This window comes from Apteryx mantelli, chromosome 19 (assembly GCF_036417845.1).
Source record: "Apteryx mantelli isolate bAptMan1 chromosome 19, bAptMan1.hap1, whole genome shotgun sequence".
Lineage (NCBI taxonomy): Eukaryota > Metazoa > Chordata > Aves > Apterygiformes > Apterygidae > Apteryx > Apteryx mantelli.
In genome coordinates this window covers 8,257,901-8,285,692 of record NC_089996.1, presented here as the reverse complement: position 1 = coordinate 8,285,692, position 27,792 = coordinate 8,257,901, and the positions used below count along the sequence as shown (strand labels likewise).

General features: G+C 39.8%; 1 protein-coding gene across 6 annotated transcripts in view; it reads right to left on the bottom strand.

Moving 5' to 3' along the window:
• Nucleotides 1-27,792, bottom strand: part of TNRC6C (trinucleotide repeat containing adaptor 6C) — a 117,519-nt gene that overhangs the window by 82,388 nt on the left and 7,339 nt on the right. For all 6 annotated transcript variants that reach the window (XR_010886109.1, XM_067308605.1, XM_067308608.1 and 3 more), the window contains 2 exons: nucleotides 13,042-13,141; nucleotides 12,101-12,122 (listed from right to left, as the gene is read on the bottom strand). Coding sequence is in view for 5 of the 6 variants with exons in the window: in XM_067308605.1 (XP_067164706.1) it covers nucleotides 12,101-12,122; nucleotides 13,042-13,104 (85 nt within the window). In the remaining variant the exon portion in view is untranslated. The remainder of the gene's footprint in view (nucleotides 1-12,100; nucleotides 12,123-13,041; nucleotides 13,142-27,792) is intronic.

Genomic DNA, 27,792 nt, shown 5'->3' with positions numbered 1-27,792 from the left:
CCCAAATTCCAAGAAAAGGTGTCTAAAATTGTAATATTAGAGGCCAAAAAGCAAGCTTTTTGAAAAATCTATTCTGAACAAGCCAGAAAATGTTCCCAAACAACCACGGTGAGACAAGACACTTTCTGATGCAAAGCTTCATTCGCCTACAATGAAAGCACAGAAATCTGACCTGACTGGGAGATCATAGAATCACAGAATGGTTGAGGTTGGAAGGGACCTCTGGAGATCATCTAGTCCAAGCCCCCTGCTCAAGCAGGGTCACCTACAGCAGGTTGCCCAGGACCCTGTCCAGGCAACTTTTGAAAATCTCCAAGGAAGGAGACTCCACAACCTCTCTGGGCAACTTGTTCCAGGGCTCCGTCACCCTCACAGTAAAGAAGTTTTTCCTTATGTTCAGATGGAACTTCCTGTGTTTCAGTTTGTGCCTGTTGCCTCTTGTCCTGTTGCTGGGCACCACTGAGAAGAGTCTGGCCACATCCTCTCTACACCCTTCCTTCAGATACTTATACACATTGATAAGATCCCCCCTCAGTCTTCTCTTCTCCAGGCTGAATGGTCCCAGCTCTCTCAGCCTTTCCTCATATGAGAGATGCTCCAGTCCCTTAATCATCTTAGTAGCCCTCCGCTGGACTCGCTCCAGTAGCTCCATGTTTGTCTTTTATTGGGGAGCCCAGAAGTGGACACAGGACTCCAGATGCAGCCTCACCAGGGCTGAGTAGAGGGGGAGGATCACCTCCCTTGATCTGCTGGCAATACTCTTCCTAATGCACCCCAGGATACCACTGGTCACCAGGGCACATTGCTGCCTCATGGTCAACTTGCTGTCCACCAGGACCCCCAGGTCCTTCTCCGCAAAGCTGCTTTCCAGCAGGTCAGCCCCCAACCTGTACTGGTGCAGGGGGTTATTCCTCCCTAGGTGCAGGACCCTGCACTTCCCTTTGTCGAACTTCATGGAGTTCCAGTCTGCACATCTCTCCAGCCTGTCCAGGTCCCTCTGAATAGCAGCACAGCCCTCTGGCGTATCAGCCACTCCTCCCAGTTTGGTATCATGAGCAAACTTGCTGAGGGTGCACTCTGTGTCTTCATCCAGGTTAACAATGAGCAAGTTGAACAATGCTGGATCCCACCATTGACCCCTGGGTACTCCAATAGCTACAGGCCTCCAACTGGACTTTGCGCCACTGATCACAACCCTCTGAGCTCTGCCTTTCAGTCGGCTCTCAATCCACCTCACTGTCTGCTCATCTTGCCTGCACTTCCTGAGCTTGCCTCAGCTCTCTTTTGTCCTGGAAGGCTGGAGACTATAGCAGCAAGCAGTTGTCAGGCACGAAAGGGTCACCCTGGAAAATTCAGTGGTTTTTGTATCTATCATACAAGGCAGGGGAAACCTCCCAAAGAGAAGTACTGGGCAGAGCTACAGGAAGGCTCTGACCAGTAATGAATACATTGTACCAAAGATTTCTGAGGGTTACATTCAAGGAAAGGTGAGGCAGAGACACAGGTGCTGGGTTTTGCTGTTTTGCAAGGAAGAAGGTAAAGAATACAGACCCATGGTCTGGTTAATTTTTTCTTGGAAGCAAGAAAATATGTCTGAGCTAAACTGAGGTGACTGAAGACCTCCCCACTTGACTTCCCACAGTGACTGTTGGACAAGATTAGAAATATAACTATACCACAAAGGAAAAAGAAAATTACTCTTGGAAGACGGCAGAGAGGATCCATCAAAATTCATGCCTTGCTATGTCAGACACACAACATCAAACATATTATGTTCTTCCTATTTCATTCTGAAGACTTTCTCTTGCTGAGGAGAGTCACTGCTCCTCAGAGATGTCAGACACAGAAGAGAAGGGCTTCAGATGTAAATCAGGGAAAGAACTGAAAATGAGGTTGGACAGTCTACCACCTCCAGCACAGTAAGGAAGTTTTCTCATGCTTTGTCAATTAGGCCTAAAAAACTGCTGCGGGAAATTAAATCTTAAGAACAAGCAACATTTGAATGTATACTTCAGAGGACTACCTGCAGAGAGAAAACGGGTAACAAACAAAAAAAGCATGGTGGGGGAAAGGACGGTTGGAAGAAGGCACTCCCACATCATCAATTCAAGATCCTTACAGGATTAGGAAAGAGGCCGGCTGAATTTCAGGGACAGATAACTAAACTAGCAGAATTAACACCAGCACAGCTGTGAAATAGTTTGGATTGCAGAGCTATACACTGGATTGAGACAGGAAAGCAGAAGCAAGTAGTCTCCAGTTTGGCCACTATGGTAAAAACTCAAGAGGATTATGCTGGCTCATGAGCAGAACATAAAACAGCAGTATCACTCATGAAAAAGCAAACACCATATCTGGATATACAAACAGGATTATCACCTGAAATAGACAAAAAATAGGCCTTAGATTTTACTTGCAACAGCACTAGTAAGGATATAGTTATATAGGTTAACTATTAGGTTATATAATAATCTCCAGTTACAGATACTCCATTTAGAAAATAATTTTGGACTACCTGGAAGGATTTCCAGAGGAGAGAAATGTAAGTGATCTTGCTTTGAAAGTATCCTGAAAACACTATTATGAGGAAAGACTGAAGAAACTAGCACTGGTAAGTAAAAAAGTGTATACACAAAAGGCCACCACAGAGGAGGGGAAAGATCTGCTCTCTGCGTGCAGGGCAAATCAGATGAGAAGCAATGGGCTTAAATTACAGGAAAGCGGGCTCAGGCAAAATATGAATAGTAATTCCAATGATAAACAGATCTTTTTTCAAGAACATCTGTTGGGCCTGTCTTGCAGTGGGGAGATGGATCAGATAATCCCTTCTTGTTCATCTAAAGGGTTATATCCAGTCCTGTGATTCTGAAACCTCAGAGTGGCATTTAAGTTTTCAGTGGAGTTGAGGACTCCGCCAGTTCTGGAGCTTAGTAACTCATATACCTCAAAACAAAAGCCCACGAGGGCCTGCACGGCCTTGAAAAGGCTAAAGATCTAGCTCTGTAAACACTGGTGAACAAAGACAGCAAAAGCAGCCAAATTAGAAGTTATGTCAGAAGTGTTAAAGGCATCCTGAAAACAGGAGGATGGATCTTCAGGGGACTCTAGGATAAGACTGGGGAGAATTACTTCTGCCAATATGGGAAGAAGCAATCAAGAGCCTGAACCATACCTCAAGTTCAGCTCTTCCTCTTGGGCAAACAGGAATAATAGTTGCTGACCTGCTCAGGGCAGCTAAGGAGTTCCCCAAGCCTTTGGCGTTAAACGCAGGTCCCACTAGACTGCTTAGCGTGTGCCACTGCTGCCATGCCACAAAGGCTAGGGAAGGATACTTATAAAGACCATCACCTCCTCTCGTGGTCATCTTGGACCTGCAATCAACCTTGTGAGTAACCACCTCTCAGGAAGCTAATGCACGCCACACTGCCTAAACCAGTTCAAAAATAACCTGAATGATCAGGTGCACAACGCAGAACTGACAGAATGCTTCAGATATTTGACAGAGTGTGAGCTAGTTAGACAGACATTTTAAGTAGTCCTGTAGGATTTGTAAAGTATGGGCTACCATCTCTAACAACTCAGGAGAAACATTAAAATTATCTTGCAAAACACAAGGAAGTCAGGAGGCAGACTAAGTTCTCAGAGCAGAGGAATGTCAACACCAGATAGTCAACAGAATACAAGGTCCCTCAGGCTGAAGACTCCACGTACAGTGTAAAAGAGGCAAAACACTTTTTCATTTCCTTCATTTTGCCAAAATAATCTTTTTCAGGACTTGTAGCAACTATCCCAAGAATGCACACTAGTGTCAAAAAAGCAGATTTCCTCCTTCTTGAGGAAAAGATCAAGAAAAGTGAAGTTAGAGAGCTAGCACAAAACTCAAAACAATCCAGCATCTTGTGTACACAACTGAGCTAATACTCCTGATGCACCTCTCCAAACTTATGGTTTGCAGATCTTATAGATATTACATTTGTATGGGACACAACTGTCCTCCGAGTAGTAAGATGATAATCTAATAATGGAAAGCGATCACTACACTGCAAGTAAAGCATAAAGCTGATAAGTTTTCACGGAGATGGCATCATGGCAGCTGCAAAGAGAATTTCTCGTGAAAGAATGATCTAAGTGAGATAGGTCTCAAGGCAGAGAAGAAACTGCCTTGATATACATGTCTGTTTAAAATAAGTGTAAAAGCTAATAACAGATCCTAGTTCAGTAAGGAAAGAAGGATTGACCTGATAAAATAGGTGAGCAGTGTCATTCACAAGTAAACAAATCTCAGACTCTGCAGAGTGGGTAGGAAAAACAAAGAGATGCAGGGGTGCCCGGGTTCATTATTCTCAGTAGATAAAGCATGTAGTGATGATATGCTAAAACAGAAAAATGCATCAGATCTCAAGTACCTGGGCATATAGCTCTGACAGAAAAGAAATAACAGACAACATTGTATTGGAAAATAATTATTTTCTAAGCAGGCTGATTAAAGAACGCAAGCTATTGTTTAAACTGTTGTAATGCCAGACAGTGTAAAGTTTGACCATTTCACAGTCTACATGTTTAAATATACCGCATTAAGCAATGCCCATTACTGAAAAGGAGGTCTATCACTGTGTGTGAAAGTAGACACTGTGGGCAGATAAATAACCATAAAACAGCATGCAGTTTGATCATAACTACCACTGTTATCATTGTGTAGCTGTTAAAATTTATATTCTAGAATATACAGTTGTCAACAAGTGTATTGGCAGTTGTTTTGTTTTTTAGAAAGCCAGCGAGGGATTTATCTGAGAGGCATTGCCACCAAGAGGTACTCAGACAGTTAGGTCTGGATTAGAAAAGCCAAACTGGTATTATCTAACTTGTTCTAATTCTCTCTTCACAGAGTACTCTTGCAGGGATAATGTCCCAAACTTTAAATTTATTACATAATGGACAACACAATGAGAAATCTGATGAAAGCATGTAATCCTACTGCCTTCAAACAGGTTATCAACCCTTACAACATCTGGATCATTTGAAAAATACTTGTAATTAACTAGGTCTAGTGTTTGAAAGCTCCAATTTTCAAACACTTGAGAAAGGGAGGGGGGAGAGGGGAGAAAAAACACAGATAAGGTTGTCACCATCTCTGAATTTGATAAACCCAGACCATTTCCTAATTGACAGAAAAGACAAACAACTTGGAAGACTAGAGCTGTCTGTCTGTAATTACGTTATGAGCACATGCCTACATTTGCATGACGACAAACTACAGAAGATTATCACTGTGGAGTACACACACTACCACTGAGTACGAAAACTATCGAGAGCCTTTGACTTGAGCTCCTAATTATTTCTCTATCCCCAAATAAGGAATCTATGAAGTCTTCAAGGCAACCACCATTGAAGGGGATTAGTGGTGCTCACTTGGGTCTTAAGAGAAAGAAGTAATTTTATGCAAACAAGTTGGAACACTTTGCATCACTTCAGGAGGGCAATGGTGCTGTTAATCCTCCTCAGAACAGAAGCACATTAGGAAGAATATATATTTTATTTTCAAAAAGACCTTGAAGCTTTTTTTTTTTTTAAGAAATGTTTTCCCCCCCCCCAAAATTGTTTCTGTGCCTCACTGCCCAAAAAGAGGTTTTACTTGACAGCTGGAGAGTCTAACATTTCTCAAGAGCTATAGAAGACACCAACCTTCAGAATTCTCCATCCTTGACTGCAGGGCTCAGGATGTCACACCTTGACATACCCTCTCTCCTGCAAAAGGACACCAATGCTCAACACCACAACTAGTCTCTAGTTAGACATCTTCGACTAGAAAAGTAGTATGTCTGACAAGAAAAGTGCTCACAAAGTAAAATACAGCTTTCAGTGTAGTAAAAATTATCCATACACTCGTGTGTTACTTTAAATTTAGATTGTTCTCTCTCATTTGATAACAGCAATGATGACTTGAACCAAGATACTTATGATGTTACTTATACTAATGAGAGCAAAAAGCATGCTAAATATCACTGAACTATTGTCACCAGAAAATCAAGGACTCTGTCAGAGCCATGCTGCCTGAAAAAATAAGCAGGAAAACCAGGTTATTTTCTGTATTAATTAACTCCAAGCCTTCCAGCTCATTCTTCTTGCTCTGTCTTCCTGAATATGCAAATGTCTCCTCCTGTGTGCTTTCCCACCTTTTTAGTATTTTCTACTCTTTTCCACCCAATATTATGGCAGGGATTCTAAGAGTTTTGGTCACAATCCATTTTTTGGAGATTTTTGTCTGTAAGTCAGTTGTCAAAAAAATCAAATTTGTGTTTGTTAGAAGATTCTTAAAACAGCAAAACAACACAATGGTAGCACTTATCAGAGAATAACATTTCCGTGTTATAGAGCTCTTAACATATGGCACTAGGTTATCATTACATTATCAAATGACCGCATATTAAGATCTAATTGAAGAACTTATTACAGTGCTCCCTTCCTTCTGCAATGATGATTTATGGCACATTTTGTCACTACAATGTTAAGCAGTTCAGTACAAACATAGCAGTTAACTAACAAGATGGCAGAGGCAGATATTCAAGCATAAGCTATAAATACTCAAATGAGTCAGAGGTCACAAGTCTGTTGTAAATCACACCTGATTTGTAGGCTGAAGCACATTTTCTAATGCTGGATTAAAAACCTCTGCTGGTCCCTGCAATCATGTGACACAAACTAAAAACCTCAAAACCCTTAAGTTTGGGGGTGTTTTTTTTTTTTTTTTCCACAGACTAACCATGTTACACACTGTCATAATTCTACTAAAGAATAACGATGAGATTCTCTAAAAAGTCTACCCTTTCTTGTTTCCTGATAGAAGTACAGTTAAACAGCAGAAACTGCAACCATGGTCAGAAAGACCAGGGTTATCAATGGAATATACATAGAGCCGCATTTCTACCAATACCATGAGCAGAACTGAGTGTAGGTTGAAGGAAGATAATTCATGTCAAGGCCAACATAAGCAGAGAACATTAAAATAGCATATTTGGGCAGGGTAAGGAAAGAATCCCTTTAAAACTATACAAGCTATACATTTGATTTGGAAATGAAAATACCTGGCTCTGAAGGAAGGTGTGTCATGACTTTTGTCATCAGAATAGAAATGCCAAAGCAGGAGACCGGATCTCAGAGCTTTCTATCCACCCTTTTTTAATGCCCATTTATAATACAGTTGACCATGTTCCTCCAGATTATAAAATACAAAGTATTGCTTGTGGCATAAAAAAATGCAGTGCTAATTTTAAAAAGTATCTGAAAAAGCAGTCAATATTTGCGACATCACAAATAGTTTATCATAAGCAAACACATAGTGTGAAACGCTTTCTGTTCTTTTAAGCCCTCCCTCAAAAAAACTTATTAGATTAAGTGTCTACCTTGGTAGGTAGGTTAATCTCTCATCTACATACCTTCCTGACCCTGTGAGTTGCATATTAAAATCATCATACGGTGAAGAGTCGCAAGGCACATGGCACAGACAGCCCAGGCGAGGGCAAGGCTCCAGAAATGGACCACAAGCAGATGACTGCTCAGCGCGGGATCCGTCATATCACCCCCTTACAGGATGCGCAGTGCTGGACAGGCTGCTAAGTCCCAGAATCGTCGCAGCTACGCCAGTCTCTGCAACCTTGCTTCATGCCACGTGCAGAGCGCTGAAGTTCCCACACCCCTCTTCCTGGCCACGTGCCACAGACCCGGTAAGGAAAGACCTACCTACAGACCATCATGAAGTTCAGAGAGGCAGAGAATGGCCATCTCTGCTTTAGACTAAAGGAAAAAAGATTTTCTAGACTAACATTTCTAATCAAGTATTTACCAAAATATTTTCTACGTTCAGCTAAAAATAGTACATACTTAACCCTTTTTATTCCTTATGTTTGCAGATCTAACACTTACCTTCATTGTAGATGAAGCTGGAAAAAGGGATAGAAACTTTGTCTTTCAGTCGGTGGCTGTTAGAGCAACAAAGTATTACTAGAGAACTTTAGCTATTTCATACCAGCAGGGCGTCTTTAACTTCTCCAGACCAAGTGCTCAGAGTTCAGCAGGGATGGGAGCAAAGGAGTCAGAGACTCGATCACCTCTGGGCTGGCTAAACCCGCAACCAGGCAGCTGGAGCAGAAGCACGGAGCAAGATGCATTGACCTCTGTATTTATCACAAGCGTATTTCTGCTCTTAAAAGTCTCCGATAGTTACGAAATAGCGGCCATTTACCACGCCAGTGACTATTTACCGTAGAGCGCAAAACTCTCCTTGGTTGCTACAAAGGAACGTTCCCATTACAAAAGCCTTTTTATAAAAAAATTTATTCATCGAGTACATATAAAACGGCAAGAGTTTACACAACTAAAATCAACACTAACAGGCTGCGTTCAGTAGTCCCGTTCTCGAAAAAATTACCCTGAAGAACAGTAATATGAAAGTACAAAGCAGCGCGTAGTACAAATGCGTTCACTTCCCACCTCATCTAATTCGGCAGCGCTCCTCTCCCATTAAACAGGAAGCCTACTCTCATTTGTTTTCGAGTAATTGAGAAACATTTCAGCTACTTATCAGTTCTCTGAATCTTTTTTTTTTTTCTCCCTTTCACACGTTGCCTAGAACTGCTGCCAACAGTATATTTGTTAAAGATGCGGCCTAATAAAAATACCTCTAGCAATCGATGCCTCGGGGGGGGGGAAAAAAAAACAGAAAAAAACCAAGAAGCTTCAGAAGCTGTAACGTAGAGGAGGCTTAAAGAGTTGGATCCTTGTTTAAACGAGGGGAAAAAGAAAAAAAAAAAAAGCGTCCGAGCTGTTTAAATAGAAGCAGGAGCCGTGCGAGGGAGCTTCCTACCCCCGCGCCAGGGACTTCGGCGGCAGCCACATACCTCCCCTCTATTGGTGGAAACGGCTGTTTGTTTTGGAAGAGTTTGGGGCTCCACATCACAAACGAAAACATTCAGCTCCATCTGAGGTCTCCGAGCGCTATTTAACCGACAGCGCACCGTCGGCACCCACCCACAGGAAACCTCTTTCCTCCCCGCTAGCTTCTCTTTCCTGAGGCCTCGGCCGCCGCTGAGCACGCAACGGCCTGCTCGCCTCGTACAGCAAACTACAGCTACGCGCACGAAACGTATGAGTTAATTACTAGACAGCACGGTATCGGCACATTTTCCCTTGTGCTGGAGAAAAATCTTAATATCGATGAAAACATTTTTGAAAGCGCCTTGCTCGCATCGCAGGTTTTTCCTGTAGGACAAGGCAAGCCCAAAGGACTAACCTCTCGCATCGCTTATCGAGCTCCAGTTTGCCCTGTCCTACAGCTACTTCGCTACAGTACTTTCGCCTTCAGAAATGCAACTGCTATTAAATAAGAAGCAGTATAGACACATGGTCTCAAATCGGCCGAGAAACAGCAACTGCAGAATTGTTCCGTTCCCTATCTTTAGTCGGATAATCTTCTTTATTCTTCTCCAAATACAACCCAAATGGTGGAAGCAAGCCAGTAACAGAACTGAACAGCACACGCATGAAATTAAGCTGTTTTTTTCTAAGTTACCACAGTCTGAAGCAGGATGCAGCTTCCCTTGCTTATCTAGGCTATTCCCAGCTTATGGCAAAGGTCACAGTCAAAAAGTCGTGTCCATACTGCAGGCAACTACATTAAATCACATTTATGAATCCCTTACCTCCCCAAATCTGAATATAGTAACATTTTGCAAAAGGTTCAGTTCCGGTATGGTTTTAACCTTTGACTTAACACATCCTGTACACCAGCACGCAGTATCTGCTGCAGTCTATTCATCCAGGTTTATTGTGTAATCCTGCCTTTACGACAAACTTCTTTTAACTCCTTTCTCACAAATACCAAATAAACAAACTTGGTCCACGATAATCCCTGTGTTGCCTTTTAAATACAGTAGCATTTGTCATTCAACCTTGACAGCGTAGCAAAATAAAATACTCTGTGCAGGACTGCATGAAAATTTACAGTCAACTTTGAATGTTCTATTTAAAAAGTTTGGCCATTTTTTGCCTCTCATTAATTTAGAATAAATATCTTCTATATTTTAAGATACGCCTGCTAATCTATCACAAGCATGTGTACATCTCGCCTAATGATGAATATAAGAGAGCAGTATCATTAAGTGGAAATTAAAAGGTCCTGTATGCCATCCTAAAAAGCCTTCAGTAATTGCTCAAAGGAAATTTTAAAACAAGGGTCATCCATGTGGCTCTAAATAGCCATTAATTCTTGCAAGACTATGGATAGGAGAGGTTTGGATACTATACAGCCAAGCCAGTTTATTCCAGAGAAGCTTATTGCTTTCTGAAGGATACACAGTAAAAGCGAGGAGTGCTGGTTCTTTAACATAACTCTATTTACTATCCTATTCCTCCCAGTTCCTCATATTTTATTGTGGTAGTACAGGACACTTGAATACAAAGATAGTGGACAAAAATCAAGCCAATGGAGAAATGCAGGCCCTAAATTTGAAAGAAATGAACACGCAAGCCTAGCTGAGAAACAAAAATTACTCTCAAGCTACTTATGAAACTTGCATTAAATTTGACATTTTAAAGCAATTCAAAATTAGCTATTACAACAAAGACAGAAATAATAACATCCCACACAGGAATGCAGCAGGCCCTGTGTTTCAATACTAACAGAAATCAACAGTCATTGTATTATCATGTGAAAATGAACTTAATTAGTCACTTTGACGACAAAAACATCTGCCATTGAATTACGATATTAAAAAGTCATTATAATACATTATAAAACAGTGAAAACTTTTGACACAGAAATGAGCTAATACAGAAACAAAACGTAGTATTGTGGAAACAGAAATATTCCATTTAGATGGAAATCAATCATATATAACTTAATCAATAATTTTTTACATGCACTCAAGATTTTGAGGAGCTTAACTCCTTTTGCTACCTCCTCTCCTGAAAGCAAAGTCCACTGATATAAACTACGTAATATGTTACAGGGCAGAAGCAGCAGAATTCAGATAAAATAATTTCATTTCACACTTTCTACATGGGAAACAAATTTCCACGGAAAAGGACACAGTTTCAGTAAACTAGTTGTAGTAGTTTCTTCATAGTGTAGTAAGAAGGTTATTTTTCTGAATTCCGTATTAATGAAGTGACACTTAATTCTGCTGTATAAATACATAAAAAGCATTTGAAACATAAGTTGTTTTGTCAACCCCATATGTTAGGCTTGGCTCTTCTCTAACTTCCAGTCTTGGGAATCTGGGAAGCTCTACTTGTCTGTCACCTAATTACCCAGCAATAAATAACAGTGCATGTTAACTAATTCAGACCTGCTCTACAACCCGCAGCTCTGTGGGGCAGCAGGTAAATCAACGGACAGGCTGGATAAAAAGTAAAGGTCAACAGCTGCAGAAGAGAGACATTACCTGTACTCTCTTCCTCAACCTTTTCCAAGATTGCAGCTTCACCAACATTTCTCCTGGAGCACATATCTAATAGTTCCCTGCCCCAAAAAGAGGAATGCCTTGCTTATCTCTGGTGCTCCCTGGACCATTCTGCAAGCCAATTCAACTCACTAATCAAGCAGAAAACTTGCACAGAAATAAGAAAAGGAGGGGGGAGAATAGCTTTCTCATGGATTTGATTAATTGAATTTACTCACTAAATCGAGTTGAAGTGCACAGACAGGAGCAAGTGCATGTAGGGGGAGAGATTTCCCCTTTTAGGGGGCAATTTGCTGTCATTTGAGTTAGCTAAATAACTACTAACAGCCAAATGGGAAACTAGATTTGTGCTGACATTAGATAAAAAGGATGACATACACTGTGTTCTGTTTCATAGCATTTAATCTATATATTCATGTCAAAAAGGTGCTGTATGATACTAGTAAAACCAGAAAAAAAACAAGCTTACACTGAAAATTCCCACGTACGAAGTCAGCTCCTCCAACAAAGTTTTAGGAAAAAAATATAGCAACAAGATATCCTCTCTCCATTATAAAAAGAACTTAAAGAGTAAGTAAGAATATATCTTTAAGCAAATTTACAAATCTATCAGATGGTTCACAAAAGAATAAATGTTAATTTACCTTTGGTTTTTTGTTCAGCAGCCTGAAAAAAGAAAAAAGAAACAAAAAAAAATCAATTACTTGACAAAATTCAAAGTGATAGCTGTAATTATGGGGCTACAGTCCTAACCTTTTTTGCAGAAAATGCATATAAATCAGGTATTAGTTTCTGTTAAGGATCTGAGAATGTTGGTTGAAATCCATGTATTAGGAATGTAAGAATGGCTGTCCCTGTTGGATAAAAGCCAAGAGCCTAGGAGACAGCATAAAACATGGCGAGCCGTATGATACTACCCCCTTATAGTCCTCCAGCCTCTAACCAGCAGAGGCTCAGACGCCTCCTGAACCAAGTAAGTCTTCTGCTAACTTGTTAACACTTCATTTCCATGATTTTTTTCAGTATCCGTTTGAATCCATATACACTATTAGCCTGCAAAGTTTCACAGCACATTTTGTGAAGACCTACCTCTTTTTATCTGTTTCAAACCTACCAACTTTTCTTTTTATCTATTTTTCTGATAGTGGAAAACGACAGCAATCAATTCCTATCCACATCCTCAAGGCCGCTGTTGATTAAAACTAACTTTGTATAAATCCAGAAAACAGAAAGAAGCAAGAAAACACAAATGACAGAAAATATGCAGTGGCCATGGAATCCACAGTCACTTAAGCATCAGTTTAGTTTAATCCAGGTAATTTTGCAACAAAGTGGATGAGCAACATTCACATGATATAGCTGTGGGAGCAGTAACTTACCATCAGTGGATGGTAAGCAGCTTGGGAAGCGCTAATGAACTGTCACAACTGCTTTTGTAGAGATTTTCTGACCACAGCCTTACTCAAAGTCAATGGGACTGCTCACTTGTGTGAGAATTATTCACAAGGCTAAAGGCTGCAGAATCAGTCTCTGTATGGTACATATACAGGTGAGCACATCATTAAAAACAGTAACACAGGCAAACCTTTTTCTGAGCACCTTCCTTCTTTTTCTTTTCTTCCTGCTTTTTCTTTTTCTTTTCTTCCATCAAATGTTCCTCTTCTTGTGTTTCTTGTTCTTTCTCCCTGATAAAAATAAAGGTTTGGAAGACCTTTTCAGTAAGATCAAGCTTATCTAGGAAGGCAAATAATCCATACAAATATCACTAGTTTTCTAACTCTCCTGTTTAAAAAAAAGGTGTTTTCTAATGCTGTAATAAGAGCATTACAACAACAACAAAAAGCTATTCCAAAATTGAAACCAGTGACAAATAAAATAGTAGGGAATACTAATTCAGAAATGATAGATTTTATTGAGAACCTCTTTCCCCACTCAAAAGTGCTGTTTAAAATTGGTATGTTTTACAAGGTATGCGTTCCAATGGCATCTTGGTGAAAATTTAAGCAGCTAAATAAGAAGTTGTCCTAAAACAGACAAACAAATTTGAAACCACACCATGTATGCTTTCTTTGTCCATCACTATAATAAATGATTACTATAACTAAACAAGTAACACCACCTCTTTAGTCAGCATCACTTGTAATTCTTTCTGAAGCCTTTAATCTGACTACAGACTGAAGAGAATTCCTTTTTGTATTGAAAAAATAACTGTAAAACCACTAAAACATGCAGGAGAGTCCAAGGCAGATACAGCACAGGAAGTATATCCATTTCAATTTATGTTATTTCTGGTTTACAACATTGTCTTTTTGCAGAAATTTAGCAACAAAACACTGCTTCCAGAATTCCACATTCCCAAGATAGCAGGGCATTTCTGCAACTACTACAGGAGCACAGGTAGCAACGAATGCCCAGTGCAAATCTTCTAGCACCTCTCCGCTGCCTTGTACAGAAGGGAGGCTTACAAGCTTGTAGCCTTTTGCATCGCTTGGAAAAAAGGCATCTCATCCCATGCCTCTGGTACTCAGGTACGTTTGAAACAGTCAATTACAAAGCACAGTTTTATGTTGAGTATTTCATATTAACAAATTCTCTGAAAATACTGACCGAGTACAATCAAGTCCTGGAAAGGTGTCACTGTTCTCTCCGATTTGTTCTAAACCCTTTACTACTGACTCTTCAAGTTGACACATGGCTCCTCAGACTCACCTGGGATTCACCTGCAGCATAGGAACCTCCCTAATATCCTTCCAAATAAATACCAATGCAAATAATTCATTTACTTTTTTTTTTTAATACCTATTTTATCTTCCTTGATAGCTCTTTAAATCTTGACCATTTAGCAGGCTTAGAGACCTTCTGGAGAACATTCTGCTTCTGATGGGCTGAAACCATTCCTATTATTATTAGGCTCTATGCCTTCAAATTATTCATCAAGATCACTTTTGGCCTACCTTATTATTGCTTTACATTTAACTTGCCAAAGCTTGCATCCTTCTTTGGATTGTTTGGTTAAAGAATGTCTTTTTACTTAAAATATTCTTTGCTCAACAAGTCTATATGGGGGGGTCTTTATGTAAGGGGGAAACAGATACTCCACGATTCTGCCATCATGTCTTTAAATATTCTCCACGCAAATATTCTGCCCTTTAGCTATTTCTCTCATTTTCCTTTTACAAGCTTCCTCATTCTTACATAGTTTCCCTTCTTTAGAAAACATGATACTATGGTAAAGTTTGACATTTTGGTTGTTGAGCTTTTTGGCTTTTTCACTTAACTGAAAATACTGAATTTGACCACTGTAGTCCCTTTAATGCTTACAGAGATCATGCACACTGCTCCAGATTAAGCCAAGAGTAGCTTCCTTTTCCTTAAAACCTTAAGTTACCCAAAATAGTAAACATTATAGTAAGCAATTCAGGAACCCAAACATAGATATTAGTGCCTTTTCAAACATTTTACAGTATCCAATTTACAGAACTGGTAGATATGACACAAGACCTGTGGGAAACCCACAGTCTAGAATAGCACCTGGAGGTCTGGCACGATACCCAGGACATCTAAAGTGGCCTTAGATATCTCTATTTTAAATGCCTGAATCACTTCTGTTCATGTCTAAAACTTTATCACCTAGATGACTGCCCAGCTTCATGCTGATTTCAAAGGGCCATCTTCCAAATACAGCACTGTAAATCAATGTCTGAGAGACCCTTGCTCTAAGAGTTGCAGAAACTAGTTTCAGCACAGACTTAACACTGAATCTGAGAAATAAGTAGAGTGGATTGTCCTAGGACGTTGCAAGAAAATGAAGATTTATACTGTCAAAGGAAACAGAGTTGAAAGCATACACAGATTTGGTTTTATTCCTATGACCTCAGCAGAAGAACAGAAGTCTCCTGCATTTTAGTAACTACAGAGTAACAATACCTACTCCCCTGACTTTTTTAGCACTCTCTCCCCAAGTCAGACCAGATTCTAAAGAGCCCATGCCTTCAAGCGACCTATCCTAAACTGTCAGACTGTTAGTCAGGGAAGTTCTTGCTTTTTTGTTTTGTTTTTTAAAGCAGATAATTGATTAAAGTCAGTGCAAAATGAGAAATTTCTTCGGTTTCCTCTTGCTAGTACTTAAGAATCCATGAGATTATAGGCATCCCAGAATACAAGTTACATTTAAATCTCTTTTAATAGTCAGCATTTAAAAACAATAAAAAATAGGGCAGAATTCAAAAACAATAACAACTTTGCTTAATTTGCAGAGTTTTCTTTAAACCATGAATGTACAGACTCCCAGCTTTCTTGTTAGGTCTTATTTTTGATACCAGGACCATTCATCGCTGCCAGCGTCTCGGTCCTTAGCCTGGACTCCACTGTGAACTTCTCTATTTCCAGCCTTTCTATCCTCTAAAGCCGGTTGTGTTTCAAAGTTTTCACAAGCACTGTGTATGTTATTTCATCCCTTATGCAGGTAATACACCATGTCAATGGATTTCCTAAATCAAAGAACAGCAAACATTTTGCTCCATTAAAAATACAATGTATTTCATTGCCATATTATCATATCAATTACAACATAAGAGGTAGAAGTGCCACTCCTAGTGGAAAACCTGTTTTTTATTTCATTTCTGAGTTTAAAATAGCCTCAAATTAACTCAGGAAATGATACTATAATTTTTAATGGAATTCAATTCTCAAAACTGATTTACATAATGATACTTCTGAATACATGTGCTTTAAATATGCTTAAAATAGAAATAAAGCTCCGAGTGGCCTCTCGGATGGCAACTCTTGCTGTCACTTTCAGGCACAAATTAGTCATCTAAGAGCAAAACAAAAGGAAAACAATAAAAATATTGTTCTATTAAGTTGCCACAAAGGCATGTGTTGTAGTTGTGCTTCTTGACTGACAATTTAATTTAATCTTTATTACAGGAAATACACTAAAAAATTTATGAATACAAAGCTCATGATAAAACAGAAAAGTCTCAAATGTATTTGTTCAAGTTTGCCTTTTCCATCTACATAGATTTGAAGTATCAAAATCATGGGGGATTTTTACAAGCGGAGAACAAAGAGTTTTACTATAGCATCAGATATTGTTTTTATAGATTTCAATTAGTTTATTAAATCCAAGCCTAAACCACCATGATCTTTAAAGTATACATGCTTAGGAGACTATCTTTAAATAGAAAAGCAAGATGAAATACAGGTCAGGCTCAGGACAATTCGAGAACGCTATGGGAAGTAGACGCCTATTACACAAAGGCTTATTATTCCCCATAAAAAGGAACAAATCTAGGCCGCTTTTGTTTTTTAACCTAAGTAAAAACATCAGGTTTCTAGCTGATATCAGACATTTGATCACTTTCACATTTGCAACCACAGCTGGTATTTTGAATTAGCACTGATGTGACATTCTATCCAGAATATTTCAATAAGCCTTTTGGGACTATCACATTCTTAAACAAACTTCAAGTGGAGTCTATTTGTGTTATTACATGCAAGGTTATTACCCATACTGTGTTTTAGCTCATAAGTTCCCGCAAGAGCTGAGGATCAGACACAGACACATCTCTCTGTCGCCCCTCCACGTGGCACGGTTCCAAACCTAGCAGCCTAACGAATTTCATTTGGGTATATTTAAGATGCCAAGGGTTTATTTACATATGGAAATTGTCTGGAATACCTCTTGAAGAATAGCATTCTCAGACTTGGTCTACAGATGTCTTTGGCCAGTTTAGTCCAATGAGGAATTTATTCTGGAATAGTTCTTGTACCTGAAATTTTCACATCCTACTTTGTGTTGGCAAAGCCTCCCTAGATAGCTGTAAAAGCTGGTGTTACTGACACAAATCCTACACGTTACATATACTAGCTTAAGTGTTACTCAGGTTTTGACTTCCCACCATCACACAACAGTGCATGCTGCATTTTTGAACATATGTGTTTTTTCGTCACAAAGATGAACTAGGAGTGTAAGGAACAGACAGTAAATGCCCAAAGGCAGGTGACCAAAGCACACTGACCAGGCTTTCTGCAAGCGGCGAGCAGAACCATCCATCACTGCTTGTGATAAGGGAGGGTTTAGACAGCCACAGGCAAGGAACAGGAAACAGACCTTTTACCAAAGTCTCAAAATCTGGCAGTATTTCTTAAATAGAAATGAAGAAAATTAGGGGGGAAAAAATGAACAAAATAAAGAGCAATGAATGCTGGAAAGGCAGGCTTCAATTCACTCAAGACAACTGGAAAATACAGTTGCACAGGAAACAGAAGAAAGAGAAAAGGTGCTGTTTCTTGGAAATCACCAAGAAACCAAATGTGAATGCAGATTCCCTAACATAGAGGAGGAATAGTAAAAGTAAAGCAAGAGGTCAGCACGCAGCAGTCCTTGATTTCATGACTGCTAGAATGGAAAAACCAAAACCCCACATCTGCCTATTAATGGCTAGTTTTGTTTCCTGCTTGATCCTCAGTTCTGCCAAGCTCTCTGTGACCTTTCCAGAACAAATCCTGGTGGAAGGCAGAGCTTGAGTGACTTCAGAAAGTGCCAGCTTTTTTTTTCCTTCGATATCCAGGCTCAGTCATCAAGAAGAGTCAGACTGGTCCCTAATTACAATCTCTCCAATCACCTCCAACAAGAAAGAAGCAGACAAAATTAGGTTAAATAAATAAGAACGACTATAAAAGGGCAGCACAAACATCACGAAGGTCAGCAAATGAGGCAAAAAATCAATTAACAAGGGGCATATAAAGACTAAAACGTGCCACAAGCACTTCAGTAATACGTAAGAGGAAAAAGTTGCTTTGATACTCAATGGGAAAGGAGGACCACTGGAAGATGAACCTAAGAAGGCTGAAGTGATAGTATTTATTTCCACCCTCCCCTTTCTGCTTTGGTCTTCACTGAAGAGGTCAACTGTGAGCAGATAGCCAACAGTGATCTGAATTGGTGCTGAGCGCTCAGAAGTCGACGGGAAGCTACGTAGCTGTGCTTTGCTCCAAGCTGGGAGGCAGGGGCAGTAAAGAGCCAACAACCAAGCCACTCCTACCCCAGGGTCTCTGCCACCTCCACAGCAAGCCCCAGAACCGACAGCAGCCACAACATAAGGCAGAAATTTGGCCATAGCCCTCCCACAAAATGCTCAGTCCTTGCTTCCTCTCCCAAAGGCCTGGCAAGCGCAATGCAAACTCGAAAGAGTCTCCAGATGCATTTCTTAAATGCCTTTTCCCCACATTTGGAAAGAAGGACCAATCCAACTTTTGAGGAAAACTTCCATGAATTAGTGCCGGGAGGGGGAAATAAGGGGAAAGGATAAGGAACCAAACATTTTGCTATCACTCTCAATTAAAAAAAAAAAAAAAGTTAGCAGAAGTAAAAACAACTTCAGAAGTCTTTAGAGAAGTCAAATGTTCTCCCATTGGCTGGGCCTGATGTAGTTTACCATAAGAACAACTGTGTCCAAGTCATTGCAGATTACCTTAAAGAGTCTACAGAAGATGGCTGGCACTCCAGAAGACTAGCAAATGGCAAACATCATACGTATAACAAAAAAAAAAGGGGGGGGGGGAGGGAGAGGGGTAAGAACATGAGTAACGGCTAACAAGGATTTGTCAAGAAAAGCTACATCAAATTAGTCTAATTTTTTCCTAATGCACAGTTACAGGCATTTCTAAAAAGGACGAGAGAGGAGGTAACAAGTCATTTATTGACTTTCCAGGCAATGTGCAAAGCTTTGTTAATAAGAACATGGTTGCTCTGTTTTCTAAGAACAAGGTATGGAACATAACCTAAATGAAGTAACAGTAAGATGGCTGCAAAAAAAGCGTACTCAGCATTTCTCTTTCCAACAAGGAGAACCAGTGGATTTTGCTGCAGTATGCCACATGTCCAGCAGTATTCAGTACTTTTACTAATAACTTCACTGCTGGAAAAATGTGCGCACTTATTAAGTTTCCAGAAAACATCAAGTCATCGGGCTGTAAAATATTGTTCCAAATTCTGTCCATCCTTAAATCTGATAAACTCAAGAGGCAGTATGAAAAAAGTAGCATATAATTCAGTAAGAAAGCATGCAGGGTACCACATTTTGGCAGGAATAATCGTACGCATCAATACGACCCAGGGACCAACTGGCTAAATGCCACTTTGGAGGGGAAAACAGTTGTTATTGCAGATCACAAGCCCAAGGCAAGGCAACAGTGTCACAAATGGTCAGAAAATCATCAGCTGGGGTACTGTGTCTGGTTTTGGACTATATACTTCAACAGAGAAACAGATCAACTAAAAAGACTCCAGAACACAGCAACAAGAAGGAGCAGAGGTCGAACAAGCACGAGCTATTGGAAAAGAAACTCAAGAGGTTTGGATTCACTTAATCTAAAGAGAAGGCAGGCATTTCTTCAAATGTGTGTTAAAGATAAAGATAGAGAAGAATGGAGTAAATTCTTCGTCCTTACACTAGCTATGGAAAGTAGTACTGAGTTTAAATCGCAATAATGTGTAATCCCATGCTTTGGGGTTTCTAACTGTCCAACTATGACCCTTTCCTGCGCGTCTCACCGTTAATACATAATTTGCCTTGACAGGGGATTTCTCCCTTCCTCTGAAACATCAAAATAACATCCACCACTAACAAGTACGGGTCTGAAACTTAAGCGTTCTTTATATCTAGTTGGCTTGTCCTACACGCTTAAAGAAATTCCACTGAAATTCCTTCAGAGAAACAGAACACTAATATAGCTCTTGATCTTCTACTCTACAATATAGCATTTTTTAAATTTTCTTGATTTGTTACAGTGTACTGAGGTCTTCAGGTCTATGATGCTCTGCGGACCCTTCTCCACAGGTGCCTGTAATGGTGAGGGATTAGACTTGACCTATATACTCCTTTCCAAGCCTCCTTTAAATCGCAGCACAGACAACTTAATTCACTACTGAAATTTGACTGCACAGGAGCAAAATATAGTTGCTGTTTAAGGACACACAAGAAACACTACAGCATTAGCTGAGAACAGGATATGAAAGAGACCACATTCAATTATAATTCTTATTGAAACTACAGGGAGACTTCAGGTTGCCCAAGAGACTAAATTAATAAACCTGCTCTTACAATCTGTAAAACAGAAATTTCGTGATAAGAAGAAAAAAAGAAAACCTGTTTTACATATCCCATCTGAAGGCCGTATCTCCTGCAGTACATGGTACCACTAACGGTGACACTCTGGATTATCGGCTAAATAGCAATTAAATACTGACAGTATCGAGAGGAGAGTGCCAAATACTATTTACTTCAAGACCTAGGCTCTTGCTGGAGGTTTCTAATCTACCCAGTGTTAACTTACTGTGATCCTACTATATATACACATATTAGGTAAATAACTTTTTAAGTTTATTTATCATGACATACTGAAGCAAATTAGTCTGCTTTATTTTCATTCCGGTGTAAATAGTAACTATCATTCAATTCAAGGAGACTTTAAAAAAAAAAAAAAAAAAAAAAAGCAAGGAGACCAAAACTTGATTTAGTCTCTAAGAGTTAATGAAATAGTCACTAGAACTGGGACAAAATCATGAATGGAAAAAGCCTTTACAAATGAAAGATGCACAATAACTATAAGCAGTAGGGCAGACTTCTAAAGTTTCATAAGAGTCTGTATTTAAGCACTGCCTGAATCTCAGCACGTTTGTAGGGCTTTTGGTTTTGTTTTTCATCTACAGACTTCCTTTTGTTCACTTTCTCCTGGATTGTTATGAGACAGAGTTACAGTACTATGATTTATGACAATGACAATGTTTCAGTAGACATACGTTATGCCAAAGTTAGAGTAGTGCAAGTGGATTTGTACAGCAAAACTGCCAGTGCAAAGGACTTGATAGCTACACTATGCACATTTCAGGAGATTTTATTACTTGAGACTAGCTCTAGTCTGCTCCCATGTACTGAATGCCCACTCGCAGCAGGAAGCATTAACTGCACTCTTGGAGCGCATCATCCAGTTAAGTTTTACCTGAAAGGAATACAGTTGATGCACTCCAGAACCACTCCATGATGTGAATCAAAGCATCTGATGATGCTCTGAACTGAGGACAATCAGAAGGTCTGCTTAAACATGAACTCCTGATCCAAATTAATGCTCTAAGGTAGATGAACCTATGGAGTCTGAACCTACAAACACAGGTATGCTACTTCTGCTGTGAAGGTGTTGCTGTCCATAGCGCATACCTATCTATCTATCCAAAGTCCACGCCAGGATGACCTAAGTAGTCAGCAGGGAAATCCAAACATGAGCTAGAGCACTGCACACAAGAACCTCACCCATATATACCCTACAAGCATAAACCATACCAGAATTTGTTCCCTTGGCCTGCTGAGAACACCCCAACAGACCTCAAATACTCCACTGTGCACACAACTCAGGCCATATAAGGACCAAGTAAAAAATAAATAAAATAAATTAAAAAAACCCCTTGCATTCTATTCATCCCTCAAAGCAGGCTAGAAAGAGCAGGAAATATGAACAGTGCCTCCCATCCTACAGCAAATAATGAAAATTAAGCCACACAGCAGTGAAGATAACTAGATTTAGTCCCCTGGCCTTGCTCTGCCTCCCTCCCAGGCCTGATGATATTTACTAGCTGTTGACATAGCATCAGGTCCAGAGCTTTTCCCCAGTCTCCCTGGGACACAGTATGCAAAGGAAAACATTTGGCCTAGGCATCCACATATAAGGTTTCAACCTCAGCTTTGGAATCCAGTATCTCACCAAGAGAGTGGCATATTGTCTCTCTCCAGGTACTACCAAGGACTGATGTTTGCTATTTTGGTATCCACAAGTACTTTAGAAGATGAGAGCTCTGTGCCAACATAGGCAAAGCCCCCATAGCAAATTGCTCAACTAAGGAGCATTCATGAACTGACCTACAAGCAGACGCAGCCTAAGGACAAGTTTCTGGCTCAAATTAAGCTGTGCTTGAAGAACATGACTTTCTGAGAAACACTGCTTCCTGGAGCAGCTGAACGGTCACACTGCAGAGGAGGAGGCCAGGAAATAGGAACAGGAGCAACAGCTCCACAGGATGTTTGCCACGGACCGTAAGCCCTAGGATCTCTGACAACAGGCCGCTCCCAGGGACAGAGGCTGGAGGAGCCTGTCAGCATGCATCCTACCAGCCCCAGCAGGGGCAGGAGGGACAGCACATGCTGCAGAGAGGACTGATAGGAACAGCAGCTTCCATGTAGGATTCCTCCATATCCTTCAAGCAAACACTGCTAGATGATTATGTGTCTTTTTAAGAGCCATGAAAAATGAGTTTGCATAGCTGAAATGATGTACTGTTTTGCTTGTAGGGATTTCTATTGCCTTAAGTCTTCCTTTCCCCCCTCCCATCTCAGTCACATGCTAGCACTGAATTATTTGAGGTCAATCATTTTGTTATCAGCAGGTGAAAGCATATTCAACTTATTTATTGCAGGAGCTGAAGACCAGGCTGATACTCTCACACAGGTCACGACTGTTAAGATAAGAGACATGACCTACAGGATCAAAAGGTAAACAGCAGAATCTATGCTGTGGACAAGAAAGCTCATGATGCTGCTCTTGTATTTCTTCTTCTGGGGAAAAGGCTGTGCCAGTCCAACTGCAATGAAAGATACCCAGCTTACAGCAACCACAGCCACAGTTACTCACACCCATTGCCAAATCCATGAACCAGTTCCAGTGTGATTAAAAAGGCCTTGGAAGGTGAGGTTTGGAAGAAAAACCTCTTGTTTAGGTAAGACTCTCTGCCACAGGCACTGTAGAAAAATGCATATGCATTTCCCTCACTCCTACCCCACAGCCAGGGAAACCGTGCCAGACAAGACTGGCAATAACATCAAGCTACACTAGCAACACAACAAGTAGGAGCAGACACGTTATCGGTCCTGCACATGCCACTTGACTTAATTAAATATAGATGTGCCTATCTTAGATGACCTCCTGAAGTCTCTTCCAACCTGAATTTTCTTACGATGGTAAAACTGTCTCACAGATGTGTGGTAGGAGCCTGCAGAAGTCGGTCTCTAGGGAGGGAGATGGCATCCCATGCAAGGAACAGGCCTCTGCCAGCTCAGAGAGCTCCAGATGTAGCCCTCACGTGGCACCTGAGAACACACAAGTGACAGGGGGGCCCAGAACACAGCTGCAGCCTTCACATTACCAGATGCTAGCAAAGAGAGAGACCTGGAGGAGGGAGCAAAAGGACAGTGGCTTCACAGAAGAATGTGCCTCAAGATCTAGAATTATAAAAATAATGATGCTATCCCACATGCTGTAGAGCTCAAAACTATACTCCACTCCAAGAGGTGGTGTAATACAGTCAGTGAATGGCACAAGGTATCTTTGAGGTACATAGAAGCTAGGGTAGTGTAGACTGGGTGTAATGGATAAGGTGCTTTCCACGCTGCACACAGGTTGCCTTGAAAAGCTGAAGTTCAACTATAAGGACATAAATATTCTTATTACAGGCGATCCCAGATACAGACATAAAACTTAGGTGAATGCCTAGCTCCAGAGGTAAAAAGGCAAGAGGAAAGGCCGGGGGGAAATGTCAGCACAACATAGAAGCCAGAAGGGAGATAAATTTAAAGGGAATACAAAGGCAGAGCTTTATATTTTTGTGTGTGTTTTTTGTTTTAAGATTTTAGAATATACAAACCCATAATACCCTCCTTCTGCATTTTTTTTAATTTGTTGGGTGAGCTCACTGAACATTCAAGTTGTTGTCTTAAAGTTTTCCAAATACCATTCTATTTAAAGGCACTGTGAATAGGGAATTCAATTTACCAAATGAATGAAAGAAGAATTCTTAGCAGGAACCCTGGTGAGCTAATCAAGAGTCACAATAAAATGTCAGGGGTCCTGGAATTCTCAACAGGAGGTTAACACCAAATTTGATCCGAGTAAAGGAAAAATACATGTTCATGACAAAACATACTACAGGCTAGTAAAGTCTACTCTAAAATATGCACTGCAAATGCATATGAAAGTTTAAAGATAAACCAAGAAAATAATCTATTTGATTGTTATGCACACTTTTTATACATCCCTAGCACAAAAAATCAAAACACTGTGCGCCACGCCTGATTCACTCAACTCAGAAGAAAAAAATAATAAATTTTGAAGCAATTTAGTTTTTGTTCCACTGCATCTTCAGTTGCAATGCTGTTTTGAAAATTAATACATCAATACAATTCAAATTATATAAAAACATCTCATTACTCTGTACCTATCCCCAACAGGCTGAAAACTGAATCCACAAAGTTCAGAATAACGCTTATTTTATTGTCTACAAATCAAGGAAACAAAGATCCAAGACAGCACTTTTCCCTCCACAAATCTACCAGAATTTAAAAGGTGACCTCCATATAGCTGAAAACGTAATCCTTATTTCCATTAAGTACATCCAGTTTCAAGCTTCTCTACTCCTCTGCCTCACTTTCTGTGGGAAAAACATATGGATACCAGTTGGATTGCCAATAATAAATCTAGCAACCAAGTATTCACGTAACAGCTGAACTGAGTATTACTGTACATAAGAGTTTCAGAATCACCATCAGAATGAGCTACCACCCAGTTTTCAACTTAGCAAATGGATAGGCTCTCCGAGGGAAAAGGGGAGGGGAGGGGGCGCGCGGGGAGAAGATGGGGAAAGGAGATGGTCATAAGTGACCTTCCAGAACAGGAAAACCAATTGCAGTAAACACCACTTTGGAAATCAATTTACGGTCAATCATGATCTTAGTAATAACTATGTTATGCTTTCAGTTATTCCATGAAAAGCCCAGAGGGGGACGGACAAAAAAGCTCAGAAGTACATTCAAAATGTCTTTAAGTGCGTTATCTGATCAGGAGATGCAGACAGAATTCCACAAAGATCAGTTCTTGCTCGTCTGGATGCTGACAGAGGGACGGGGGAATCGCAGCTTCAATGCAGCTGGACTATCAGAATGTCGCAGTATCATTCAGTTACAATAGATGGTATCTGACAGTCTGTTATTTGCTTCAAAAGCATGGTTTTGTTGCTGTAATATTTCATCTAAAATTTGTGAAGAACACTTCATCTTCATGAATACAAGACCAAATTGAAGTTGAGTTTGTTTTTAACAGAACATTATGTAATGATCTAATAATATAACCACTGCTTTATTTAATTACCATACAGAAATGTGATAACACAGTATAAAGACTGACATCACTAGATAATGCACTGTTGGTGCCCAAAGAGACTTATTTAACATGGATTATTCTTTTCAGAAGTGAAGGATTTCAAAAAGCTTGATTAGAAAAACCATTACAGACATAGTAAAACTTATGCATTCATCAAGCTCCTGTAAGTCCCATATAACAGTAGTTAAAGGTGAAATACGCTATTTAGCTCTCCCTGTGGGTGTGTGTATGTATGTGTGTGTATATATATACACACACACACACACAAACACACACACATAGCAGCAATTCTACTATGAAAGACCAAAATTTAGTTCCACACCTGGATCAACCGGGCAGACAGGTTTTATGATGATCATACTAGAAAACATTAAATGCCATTTAGATTGCTACCACCAGGCTCTTCTCCTTCCATACAGGAACAAGAGGTTGCCTTTTTCATATTTATTTTAAAAGTCTTTAAAAGGTAAGTACATACCTCTTTATATTTTATACCAGTTGATAATAAGCAAAGAAACCAAATAGCTTCATAAGCAGGAAAATGAATAGGTGCATTAGGAAGAGATGTGATCAGCACTCTTATGCCAATAGGTTATTTCTAACGGCAAGTTTTTGCAGCATCACAAAACAAGAATGCGTTACAACATTCTGTGCTTACAGAATTGCAGCCACAACATCCTAGAGACACAAACAGGGTAAGATTTGCAGAGATGTAACATACTCTATTACGTAGTCAGGGAGTAAGAGACAAACTTTAAGGCGAAGCATTTGTTTCAAACCTGAAGATGTGGCAAAATTCAGACCACACACAGGCTGGGTGTGATTCTCAAGGTTAGGTAAGCTTGTTCAACTGATTCAGAATAATGAGAGAAAAGGAAAGTGGAGATAAAGGTGTAGAGAGAAAGATGTTAGCAGAGGGATAATCAGGAATTGTACTCCAGATGATTTTTGGTAATACACTATGTAAAGTGTCTTAATTGATTTACATACACCCTACTGGGCTATGCCTGCAGTGTTAGAAAAGTTTAACTTCACATTTCATAAGAAACATCTCCTCCGGGCTTGTTTTTCTGAGCATACGTACAGTTCAGTCAAGAACACTACAAGCAATGTCAAAGCTATTACTCATCATGTAAGTTTTCAATTGTGAAAACAAACAAACAAATCAGTTAAGTAAATAGCAAATACCTTAAACTCTTGTAAAACAATTCAATCTTTAAATTAAGATGAATGTTTTATCATTGTTTCTAATTAATGTACTCATGCTTAAGCACATCTTAAGTTAGACTAAAAAAAAAAAAAAGACATTGCCACAAAACCACAGATAACAATTCTCCCTGAAGTTTGACCAGTTATCTTCCCACTGTTTTATGCTAACCTTAAATTACACAGTGATTCACCTGCACTAATCCAAACCTCTTGAGGTACTTCTGTTTATGATTTTTTCCTTTGTATTTTTATCTCATTAAAAATATATGCTCTTTACCTCAGAGAACTCCATGGGTCAAAACCCACAGTTTATTTATCTTTAATTTCAATAGGAAATAAGCCTGTCTGATTTAATGACTGTTTATTCTCCGGAGTTACCAGCAACTGCTATCACAAGACTGCAGTGCCTCTTCAGTAAGGAAGAAGTGATCTTCTCTGGTTTTCTTTTAACGACAGACTTTTTTTTTTTTTTGGAAGTAGTAAAATGGCAGTCAGCACATTACACATCTGTGCAGTTGATATTTTTGCATTCTTATAGAACAGTCATTTTGCTGGAATGGTTTGTGCTAAAAATACTGGACTGATGCTCTGTTCTTTACCAGTAACTAGCTACTGCTTAAAAACATGCATCTCCAGTGTCAGCAAAGGTAGCATTAGCCATAAAAACATTTGGGAATTCTGAAGGCCTAAAAGACCTGACTGCCTTAGATTAGAGCACAACTGAAAGCAGACTGACACAACACCAAATACCAGGCGGAGCTTAAAATAGACTAAGCGGAAGTCAGTTTAAACTAAAAGTTTAATCAATATGTATACGTACTGACTACCTCAAATGGTATCCAAAGCAGCATAAGTAACATACACCCTTCAAACAAAGCAAATAAGCTCTTCTTCCCATCAGGAATTCTTGCAAACACAG